At 44.4% G+C, this 12,159-nt stretch overlaps 1 protein-coding gene across 2 annotated transcripts; it reads left to right on the forward strand.

Annotated features, from left to right (window-relative positions):
* The first annotated feature begins 1,558 nt into the window (after positions 1-1,558).
* Positions 1,559-11,744, forward strand: LOC137369675 (zinc finger protein 211-like). Of its 2 annotated transcripts, none has more exons than XR_010974997.1 (2): positions 1,559-1,852; positions 6,417-6,642. XR_010974997.1 is itself a non-coding variant. In XM_068031019.1 (2 exons), the coding sequence occupies exon 2, from the start codon at positions 9,962-9,964 to the stop codon at positions 10,652-10,654; it is 693 nt and encodes a 230-aa protein (XP_067887120.1). In that variant the 5' UTR covers positions 1,559-1,852; positions 9,831-9,961; the 3' UTR covers positions 10,655-11,744. The 2 variants fall into 2 exon arrangements, 1 of the variants encoding a protein (XP_067887120.1); XM_068031019.1 differs by lacking the exon at positions 6,417-6,642 and adding an exon at positions 9,831-11,744.
* The last annotated feature ends 415 nt before the right edge of the window (positions 11,745-12,159 follow it).

Consider the following 12,159-nt stretch of genomic DNA (forward strand, 5'->3'; position numbering starts at 1 on the left):
TTGGTCTTCTTAATTGCTTGCTGCACCTGCATGTTATTAACAAGGATACCCAGGTCCCTTTGTACATCCACACTTTCTAATCTTTTACTATTTAAGTCTCCTGCCTCGACCAATAGAATAGGGAAAACCTTGCAGTACTCTGGGGAAAGGGCAGCAGAATGGGACTAATTGGATAGCTCTTTCAAAGAGCAGGCACAGGCACAATGGGATGAATAGCCCCCTCTGTCCTGTATTCTAGACAGAGTGGGCAGATACTTGAAATGGAAGGATGTGACTCGTGATGTCCCATGATGATCTGTGTTGGGGCCTCAACTATCCACTGTGTCGATTAACCACTTAGATCATGGGACAAAGAGCCACACTTCCAAGTTTCCTGATAGCACAAAGACTGGTGACATTGTAAGCAGTGTAAACGGGATTAGGTGAATGGGAAAAACTGTGATAACTGGAGATCATCCACTTTGGACCTAAAAGAATAGAACAGGGTACTTTTTAAAATGGTGAAAAGCTAGAAACTGTTGCAGTCTAAAAAGACTTGGGCATCCAGATACATAGATCATTAAAATGTCACAAAAAAATATTGAAAAAGGCTCATCTCCTCCTGCCTCCCGAGCCTCCTGTTCTGCCTCAGTCCGTCTCCATCACACGCACTGCGCATGCTCAGAGCACAGCCCAGCCCCCCACCAGCGCACTGGGCTCCTGCAGTCATTAATAGAAGTTAATGGAATGCTGGCCTTTATAACTAAAGGACTAGAATACAAGGGGGTAGCAGTTATGCTTTCGCTTTACAATTCCCTAATTAGAACACATCTGTAATACTGTGAGCAGTACCGGGCACCACACCTTAGGAAGGATATATTGGCCTTGGGAGGAGTGCAGCATAGCTTTACCAGAATGATACTTGGACTCTAAAGGTTAAACTACGAGAAGAGATTACACAACCTTGCATCATATTCCCTGGAATTTACTAAATTAAGGGATGATTTAATTGAAGATAGAGGGAAACTATTTCCTATAGTTGGGAATTCTAGAACAGAAAACTATAGTAAAAAAAGAGCCATACCTTTCCAGAATGAATTTAGGAAACACTTCTTCACACAAAAGCTGGGGCAAATTGATTCCCTTATTCAAATGGCAGCGCATGCGCTTACTCACTGAACAAGCCGTGCCTTCCTCTCCCAAGATGGCGGCCGGTTGCCTGGGTAACCCGGGCCTAGCACGGGAGGTAGAAGACCAGCCTCACACTCGCAAGATGGTGGCCAGTGATCCTGTTCACCTGGACCTGTCACCGCGTGTAAACGCAGGGCCTGTGGGCTCTTATTTAGGGCCACTCACCTACCCCAGATGTTTATGAAGCTTCACAGCCCAGCCACGGCTCCAATTCTTCCCCTATGCCCACAATCTCATCCCGCTTCCCAAGCCGCCCGTTCTCACACAGCCGCCTCCATTACCCGCACTGCGCATGCTCAGAGCCTCAGCCCTGCGCCAGCGCACTGGGCATCTGCAGTCATTGATAGGGCACTTTCTGACCCGCGATTAATTCTGGGTAATCAATCATCATTGCTCACCGGGCTTCTCCTGTAAGTGACACAGGGAACTTTCTGCCCCGCGCGGATTCCTGGACAACCTTTCTAAGCGGGCCAGAAATGGTAAACTACAAATTCTAATTAAACCCTTAACAACGTATTAAATTCAAACTTTTTTCCCTGTGTCTACAATATCCTTCAGTCTCTCTGGTGCTCACGGGTTAAGGAAGAAAAACGCTTTAGGAACAGCGGAAGGAAGTAAAATAAACCGAAACCAAAGAGCCGAGCTCGGTAAAGGAGACCACCGGGAAACCCTCATAACGGAGGTAGGTTATGAAAGAACCAATACCAGGGAATAACCTACTTTACCTTCCCCTCAGTCAGCTAGCTGTCGCATGTGTGTCGGTTTCTGACAGTATTGGTCGGAGTGAGCACTGAAAATCATTGTTTCCACGCTGAGGACACCCACTATCGTATTAGGTGGCACTACCACCGTTATCAGTGAGATAGATAAAGAACAATTCAAATCTGGGCACCCATGAGATGCTGTTGGCCACTAGCCGCCGTTGAATTATATTGCACCAAAATCTGTAAACTTGTGGCCCCCACTCCTCCATCGAGGCAGATAACTACCCTGGTCAGTGATGTGAAGAAGATCCAACCAGGCAATAACCATCTGATCAGCTGTTCAGAATCAGCCGCAGAGGGCATCCTCAACAGTATTATTAAGCAGCACTTAGTAACCAGTGAAGAGTGTAGTTGATGTTTCAGCTGTACAGATCTCTGTTGGACCCCATCTGGAGCACTGTATTCAGATCTGGGCAACGCAGCTCAGAATGGATATATTGGCCTTGGAGGAGATACAGGGCATATTCACCAGAATGATATTGGAGCTTAAAAGCTTATTTTTAGGTATCCTGGTGTTTAGCACACAGACATCAATAAAATGGGGAATTCCTGGAAACACGCTAAAGGTCCTGCTTTATCTGAAGATGAAATGTCTGTTGTATAATTGTACCAGCAATTAACAGGATCCTGTGAACTCCTCTTTTACTTTTAGTTGAGAGATACAGCACTGAAACAGGCCCTTCGGCCCACCGAGTCTGTGCCGACCATCAACCACCCATTTATACTAATCCTACACTAATTCCATATTCCTACCACATCCTCACCTGTCCCTATATTTCCCTTACACCTACCTATACTAGTGACAATTTATAATGGCCAATTAACCTATCAACAGCAAGTCTTTGGCATGTGGGAGGAAACCAGGGCACCTGGAGGAAACCCACGCAGACACAGGGAGAACTTGCAAACTCCACACAGGCAGTACCCAGAATTGAACCCAGGTTACTGGGGCTGTGAGGCTGCGGTGCTAACCACTGCGCCACTGTGCCGCCCCAGACTTTAATCTATTTATTTTAAATGGGAGTGGCTGGGACACATTTCTTACACATCTCAAGATTAACCTGTTCAGGGCCTTTGCTGCCAGTGAAGAGAAAGGAGAAAGACCAAAGTGCTGTTTGTCCCTCTCAGTGTGACCCTAAAGGACAATGTCCAGTCTGAAGTTCTGTTCCTGCTGATCCACCATCCCCCGTCGCCCCCCCCAAGATTGTCCTTTCTGAACTACAGGCAGATGATGTTAAACATTCAGGTGGGAAAGACAAAAATCCACAACAATGCATTTAAACCAAAACTGATTTATTTGTTATTTATCCAGAATATTAAACTCCAGACAAAGTTATTGGGGTGATTAACGTCAGCAGTAACAAATTCCAACGGTCAGAATGAACGTGATTCAGTCATGGATGTGATTAACAGCAGCAATAACAGCAGAATTGAACTGCAATCACTTGTGAACTCACAGGAGCTGGCATGATTGAGCGAATCCCTTCCCACACTCGGTGCAGGCATATGTGTTCTCCCCAGTGTGAACTCGCTAATGCATCAGCAGATGGGATGACCGAGTGAATCCCTTTCCACACACGGAGCAGGTGAATGGCCTCTCCCCAATGTAAACTCGCTGGTGTTTCTGCTGATTGCTTTTACTTTTAAATCTCTTCTCACAGTCGGAATATTTAAAAGGTCTCTTAGCAGTGTGAACAAGTTGGTATTCAGTGAGGTGGGATGACTGATTGAATTGCTTCTCACACATGGAGCAAGTGAACGGCCTCTCCACAGTGTGAGTGTGCTGCTGTACAGTGTGTCACGACTGAGGTGGGAGTATTGTACTGTTAGTTCAGCCCCATTACTCAACAGGTCACAGCATATTATTAACATTTCCCACCTACCGGAAATTAGTCAAATTAAGCATTTTATTAACCCCCAGAATAAAATGCACCAAACCAGGTATTGTTAAACAACAACAAATTAACTGGAAATGGTGCAGAGGAGATTCGCCAGGATGTTGCCTGGCTGGAGCATTTCATCTATGAAGAGAGACTGGATAGGCTAGAGTTGTTTGCCTTAGATCAGAGAAGGCTGAGGGGAGACCTGATAGAGGAATACAAAATTATGAGCGGCATTGATAGGGCAGACAGGAAGAAACCTTTCCCCTTAGCAGAGGTGTCAATAACCAGGGGGCATAGATTTAAGATAAGGGGCAGGAGGTTTAGAGGGGATTTGAGGAAAATTCTTTTCATCCAGAGGGTGGTTGGAATCTGGATCACACTGCCTGAAGGGGTGGCAGAGACAGGAACCCTCACAACATTTAAGAAGTATCTCAATGAGCACTTGAAACGCCATAGCATACGGGCTAAGTGCTGGAAAATGGGATTAGAATAGATAGGCTTTATGGCTGGTGTGGACAAGGGTTGTGGGGGGGTGGGGGGGGGGGGGGGGTTGCAAAGGGCCTGTTTCTGTGCTGTATAACTCTATGACTATGCTTTCTTCGCCACTCTATCTACCTGTCCTGCCACCTTCAGGGACTTGTGGACTTACACTGCAAGGTCCCTCACCTCTTCTAACCATTCCATATCCTCCCGTTTATTGTGTATTCCCTCGTTTTATTTGCCCTACCCAAATGCATTACCTCACACCTAGAACATAGAACATAGAACAGTACAGGCCCTTCAGCCCACGATGTTGTGCCGAACCTTTAACCTACTCTAAGTTCAAACTAACTACCTACCCTTCATTCTACTATCATCCATGTACCTATCCAAGAGTCGCTTAAATGCCCCTAATGTATCTGCTTCTACTACCACCGCTGGCAGCGCATTCCATGCACCCACCACTCTCTGTGTAAAGAACCTACCTCTGACATCTCCCCGAAACCTTCCTCCAATCACCTTAAAATTATGCCCCCTGGTGATAGCCCTTTCCACCCTGGGAAAAAGTCTCTGGCTATCCACTCTATCTATGCCTTTCATCATCTTGTATACCTCTATCAAGTCACCTCTCATCCTTCTTCGCTCCAATGAGAAAAGCCCTAGCTCCCTCAATCTTTCTTCGTAAGACATGCCCTTCAGTCCAGGCAGCATCCTGGTAAATCTCCTCTGCACCCTCTCTAAAGCTTCCACATCCTTCCTATAATGAGGCGACCAGAACTGAACACAATATTCCAAGTGTGGTTGAACCAGGGCCTTATAGAGCTTCAGCATAACCTCGCGGCTCTTAAACTCAATCCCCCTGTTAATGAAAGCCAACACACCATATGCCTTCTTAACAACCCTATCAACTTGGATGGCAACTTTGAGCGATCTATGGACATGGACCCCAAGATCCCTCTGTTCCTCCACACTACCAAGAATCCTGTCTTTAAGCCTGTTTTCCACATTCAAATTCGACCTTCCAAAATGAATCACTTCACACTTTGCCAGGTTAAACTCCATCTGCCACTTCTGGATTGAATTCCATTTGGCACTTTTCTGCCCACTCAACCAAACCATTGATATAATTCTGGAGTCTACAGCTATCCTCTTCACTATCAACTACATGACCAATTTTTGTGTCATCAGCAAATTTCCCAATCATGCCTCCCACATTTAAGTCCAAATCATTAATATGGTAACACAAACAACAAGGGACCCAACACTGAGCCCTGTGGAACGCCACAGCAAACAGTTTTCCATTCACACGGTATCCAGAAAATATAAAACCTCTCTCAGCCTTAAAGGTACACAGCCCCCTTAGTTTTTAAACAGAGGGGAAAAAATGCCTATGACACCTCCGCCCTTGGTGAAATGAAACACTGTTCTTAAATGTCTTTCATTACAATGTAAAACAGAAACTGAAGAAAAAAACTCTCAACATATTTTCATATTCAAGCCCGCATTCACTCTATTGCAAATTAACAGAACTTTTCTTTGTACCATTGCCATTCATGTAACTTGACAAGATTAAATTTATGAAAAATCATTGGCAATAACATTGTTTTTCCCTGAAATATTTACAAACTTCAGATGATAAGGCTGTAATAATAAACCCATCTAAATATTCTGGCATTTTGGCTTTTAATTTTTTCCACAAACATTAGTGGGTTACGGTCAGTTTTAGTGTTTCTTTGTAGTCTTGGCGGACATATACTTCAAAATGTTTGAGAGGCAGCAAAAGTCCGAATGTTTCTTTTTCTACAGTGAATTTTATTTTTTTTGGTGGCCATTTAGTTTTCTTGAAAAGTACCAAACTTTCCTCCCCTGAAGGTGTTGCATCTGGCTGGGTTTAGTTCTCCACTCACTGCTTCCTCTCTCTCCTCCCCCGAAGGTGCTGACTGTGACTGGGGTCCGTTCTACACTCACTGGTTCCTCTCTCTCCTCTCCTGAGGGTGCTGATCTAGTTGGGTTCAGATCTACACTCACTGGTTCTCCTCTCTCTCCTCCCATGAAGATGTTGCATCTGGTTGGGTTCAGTTCTACACTCATTGATTATCCTCCCTTTCCTCCCCTGAAGGTGCTGACTCTGACTGGGTTCATTTTGACACTCACTTACTTCTCAAGTTGCCAATTGAGAAGGTGATGGTGGGCCTTCTTCTTGAACTGCTGAATTCCCACAATGGTGTTCGGGAAGGAGGTACAGGATTTTCACCCAGTGATGATGAAGGAACGTATGTCCAAGACAACATCAACTTGTATTTATGTAGAACCTTTAATGTAATAAAATATTCCAAGGCATTTCACAGGAGTGTTTTTTTTAATTTATTCATGGGATGTGGGTGCCATTAGCCAGGCCAGAATTTATTGCCCATCCCTAATTGCCCTTGAGAAGGTGGTGGTGAGCTGCCTTCTTGAACCGCTGCAGTCCATGTGGGGTAGGTACACCCATAGTGCTGTTAGGAAGGCAGTTCCAGGATTTTGATACAGTGACAGTGAAGGTGCGGCGATATAGTTCCATGTCAGGATGATATGTGACTTGGAGGGGTACTTACAGGTGATGGTGTTCCCATTTATCTGCTACCCTTGTCCTTTTAGTTGGTAGAGGTCACAGGTTTGGAAGGTGCTGTCTAAGGAACCTTGGTGCATTGCTGCACTGCATCTTGTAGATGGTACACACTGCTGCCACTGTGCGTCGGTGGTGCAGGGCGTGAATGTTGGTGGATGGTGTGCCAATCAAGCGGGCTGCTTTGTTCTGGATGGTGTCGAGCTTCTTGAGTGTTGTTGGAGCTGCACCCATCCAGGCAAGTGGAGAGTATTCCATCACACTCCTGACTTGTGCCTTGTCGATGGTGGACAAGCTTTGGGGAGTCAGGAGTTGAGTTACTCGCTGCAGGATTCCTAGCCTCTGACCTGCTCTTGTAGCCATGGTGTTTATACGGCTACTCGAGTTCAGTTTCTGGTCACCCTTAGGATGTTGATAGTGTGGGATTCAGCGATGGTAATGCCATTGAATGTCAAGGGGAAATTGTTAGATTCTCTCTTGTTGGAGAAGGTCATTGCTTAGCACTTGTGTGGCACGAATGTTATTTGCCACTTAGCCCAAGCCTGGATATCGTTGAGATATTGTTGCATTTCTACACGACTGCTTCAGTGTCTGAGGAGTCGCGAATGGTTCTGAACATTGTGCAATCATCAGCGTACATCCCCACTTCTGACCGTATGATTAAAGGGAGGTCATTGATGAAGCAGTCGAAGATGGTTGGGCCTAGGACACTACCCTGAGAAACTCCTGCAGTGATGTCCTGGAGCTGAGATGATTGATCTCCAACAACCACAACCATCTTCCTTTGTGCTAGGTATGACTCCAACCAGCAGAGAGTTTTCCCCTGATTCCCATTGACCTCAGTTTTGCTAGGGCTCCTTGATGCCATACTCGGTCAAATGCTGCCTTACTATCAAGGGCTATCACTCTCACCTCACCTATCCTTGTTCGGGAATGTTCAAGATGCCATAATTAGATGAGCCCTGTTCTGTTGGAGGGTAGCAGGCCTGGAGGAAACTGTAGAGATATTAAATGGCGAGGGCATGGAGGGATTTGAAAGCAAACATGAAGATTTTAAAGTTCAGATGCTGCTTAACTGGGAGCCTGTGCAGGTCAGCGAGCACAGTGATGATGGGTGAACAGGACTTGGTTCAAGTAACGACACAGGCAGCAGAGTTTTGGATGAACTCAAGTTTATGGAGGGTAGAATGTGGGAGACCAGCCAGCAGTGTGTTAGAATAGTCAAGTTGAGAAATAAAAAATGCATGGATGCAAGTTTCACAGACAGATGAGCTTCACAGTGGTGAAGTTAGGCAATGTTACTGAGGTGGAAATAGGCGGTCTGAGTGATGATGCCGATATGCAGTCGGACGCTTATCTCAGGCTCAAATATGACATCAAGGTTATGAATGGTCTGGTTTAGCCTCAGATTGTTGCCAGGAAGAGGGATGGAGTCAGTGGCTAGGGAGTAGAGTTTGTAGCAAGAACTGAAGACAATGGCTTCAGACTTCCCAATATTTAATTGGAGGAAGTTTCTGTTCATCCAGTGCTTGATGTCAGATAAGTCAGGACGGTGTGTGACTCGGAGGGAACTTGGAGGTGATGGTGATCACATGTGCACGCTACCCTGGTCTTTTGAGATAATGGAAGTTGAGGATTTGGGAAGTTCTGTCAAAGTTCTGGTCAAGTTGTAGATACATAAAATTTCTCTCCTCTCCCTGCCTCTCCCATCTCTCCTTCTCTCTCTCCTCCCATCGAGGGAAGAGTCTTATGTAGGTCCAGACTGATTGGCAGGTTCTATTCCTGAAGGACATTAGTGAACAATTTGGGGTTGTACGTCAATCCAGCAGCTTTCGTGGTCACTTTTTCCTAGTGTCGGCTGCATAAATTACCAGAATTATTCAGCTCCATTTCACTACCTGCTTTTGACTTTTGTCGCTTCTGTCACATACTCCTTTTTGCTGGTTTAAATAAATTTCACAGGGTTTTATAAGGGGAGTGTGAGAAACGTAGCCCACGTAATAATAATTTACACCAAGTCAAACTCTGAAGAAGTAAGTTTATTTAACGTTCTTGCAAGATCGGGTGTCCTACAAGCAGGCACACCCATCAACATATTCAGTTCATGTTTATACAATACAAATCCATTTTTCCACGCCTTTAGTTTACATTATTGGTTATAACATATTATGACACTAACCTATCCTATGGTTGCTGCAGTCTCCTCCTCTGTTTACTTCTCCCCCTACTCTAACTTTCTAGCCCCTAACTCTTGTTTTTGTTTTACCTTATTTGGCTCTCCATTGTGTGTTTTAACTTGCAGCTGTCAGCCTTTATCTTAGTGGGGCAGTTTCTTATTCACTACATCCTTTGTTCTAGCTCTTGCTGTTTCTCTTTTATCTGCCTAAGCACAATTTTTAAGTGATGTACTGTCCCAAGGTCTTTACTTACATACCCTTATCAGTTCTCTTTTTCAGTGATGTACTGTCCCAAGGTCTTTACTTACATATCCTTATCAGTTCTCTTTTTCAGTGATGTACTGTCTCAAAGTCTCTACTTACATACCCTTATCAGTTCTCTTTTTCAGTGATGTACTGTCCCAAGGTCTTTACTTACATACCCTTATCAGTTCTCTTTTTCAGTGATGTACTGTCTCAAGATCTCTACTTACATACCCTTATCAGTTCTCTTTTTCAGTGATGTACTGTCTCAAGATCTCTACTTACATACCCTTATCAGTTCTCTTTTTCAGTGATGTACTGTCTCAAGATCTCTACTTACATACCCTTATCAGTTCTCTTTTTCAGTGATGTACTGTCTCAATGTCTCTACTTACATACCCTTATCAGTTCTCTTTTTCAGTGATTTCATTATGTTGTGTACAAATGACTTCTTGGTAACTTTCCACAAGCTGTAGAAACAACATTTCAGTATTTCTTATTCTCACAGGAGGAATTGCAGCTGTGAAATGCAAAGCAAACATCAGATCAACATCTAAAGGGGTCGTCCAATTTACTGTAACCCGAATATCACCAGATTTGGAACATGGAAGGAAAAATCACAGTGGGGCGAAACTGTACATGTGTTCTGTGTGTGGACGAGGTTTCAGCTCATCATTTGGCCTATCCAATCACAAGTGCAGTTACACTGGCAAGAAACCATGCAAATATGGGGACTGTGGAAAGGGATTGCATTATCCAGTTGAGCTGGAAACTCATCCACGCAGTCACACATTGGTGAAGATGTTCAACCGCTCACAGTGTGGGAAGGGATTCACTCAATCATCCGACCTGCTGAGATATCAGTGGGTTCAGACTGATGAGAGACCTTTTAAACGTCTAGACTCTGTGAATTGTTATAAACGTTCTGCTGAACTGATGATCCATCAATGTGTTCACACTGATGAGAGACCATTTAGGTGTTCTCTCTGTGGGACTGGGTTCAAGAGATCATCTGAAAGCACTGAACACCAGAGCATACGCAATGGGGAGATGCCGTTCACCAGCTCCCACCTTGGGAAGGGACTCATTCACTCATCCACCCTGCTGAAAGACCAGCGAGTTCACACTGGGGAGAGGCCACTCACCTGCTCAGAGCGTGGGACGGGATTCACTCGGTCATTCAACCTTCTGACACATCAGCGAGTTCACACTGGGGAGCGTCCGTTCACTTGCTCAGAGTATGGGAAGGGAATCACTCAGTCATCCAATATTCTCACAAGTAAGTCAGGGATGAAAAGCTTCCACCATTGGCTTCTCCCTTTCCGACCTTGACCAAAAGACTGGCTTCAAAAAAAAATTGAATGTCAATTCTGATTTTTTTCTAAGTCACTCAGCCACAAAGCTGCCCGGAGGACTTTTTACCTATTTTAAGTTTTTTTTTATAGTCTTCCACCTTCGTGGAAATGAATTTCAACCAGGAAAGCAAGTAGGTGGAACTGCATACTCCTTCACAACTTCAGTGTGTCAATCTTCTGTAAATGGCTACAAAGGAGGTATGTGTATACACAGACCAATTTCCAATGTTTGTTTTTGCCTTCATGAGATATCTTAGCAGACAGCACCTGAGAAATGACACAGTTCACTTGACATGGCATAAAATTAATGCTGTAGGATCAGTAGCTGGCAAGGCGCTGGTCTGCAGCAAAAAAACATTGGTCTGTCAATAGAAGTTTGAAACCTGCTTCCATTGCACAGCACTGGGGTCTGAAGTAATTTCTGAAAAGCCTGCACAAACTGGTGAATATCCCGCAGTGAGCATGCGCTGTATAAAACAAATATGTCCTGTGCTTTGCAGTAACTGAAGTAATCTGGAATTTCCACTTATCAATTTGCTCAGGTGTATGGCTGAATTCCATTCATTGTTCATTTCCACTTTCACTGTCTACTGCCCCAGTTACATTGTAAACCTTGAGTCAGTGTGAAGCTGTCTTTTGCACCATAGTGATGCAAGGCAAGGAGTATAGCTCTGGCCATCTTTCTTCAATGTATGGTTTGGCATTACTTAAGATTATTTGGAAAAGGCAAAGTACTGTGCATTGGCTACAGTGTGAGCTTACTGCAGTCACTGTAAATGTTCACTGGGCTTCGGAGGCTGATGGCACAATACTCTGTACATGTATGATCATGTATCTATAGAGTGCTGTCTTTCTCCAAGCCACCACAATAGTTACGATTTTCAGCTCACCTTGCTGCCAAATGCAGCTGCAACTGCATCAATTAATGCAGTAAAACAGTAGCCACAAATGTTCATCACTGTTGGGATATACAGCTGTCTAGTGGACCTGCTGCATTGTCACAGGGCCATTACCTAACTTTTGAGCCTAATTTGGGGATTCTGCAACAGAAGCTCAAACTTGTTACTGTAGAGGTTGTGGTCAGATGTCCCTCGATTCGAGGATGACGTCTACTCAAGGTCACGAGTTTCTGCCATGGGTCTTCAGGTCACTGAACAGGCCAACTCTCAGCTCGCAGATCTTGGGCACATGGGGAAGGACGTCCCACAAAGTAGTGGGATCCGGAGTGCAGGATTTGCTTCCTGGAGCTACAACACTAGTCTCATTACTTTTCCACTGTCACTGGCAAGATCTGGTACAATTTACAGTGCATAATAATTGGACCCTTTGAAGAGGAAAACCACATTTTTAATTAGTTTTCATTAAGATTATAATGAGATCTGCAATGCAAGCCTGGTTATTTTCATTTAGAATCTCTAGAATGGGACTATTTTATTATAAAATCTACCATGAGTGATGATATTTAAAACAAGCATACTATCC

The sequence above is a fragment of the Heterodontus francisci genome, chromosome 5, assembly GCF_036365525.1.
Source record: "Heterodontus francisci isolate sHetFra1 chromosome 5, sHetFra1.hap1, whole genome shotgun sequence".
Classification (NCBI taxonomy): domain Eukaryota; kingdom Metazoa; phylum Chordata; class Chondrichthyes; order Heterodontiformes; family Heterodontidae; genus Heterodontus; species Heterodontus francisci.

Excerpts from the sequence above, each read along its gene's own strand:
- LOC137369675 (XM_068031019.1), top strand. The coding sequence starts at position 9,962 with ATGTGTTCTGTGTGTGGACGAGGTTTCAGCTCATCATTTGGCCTATCC.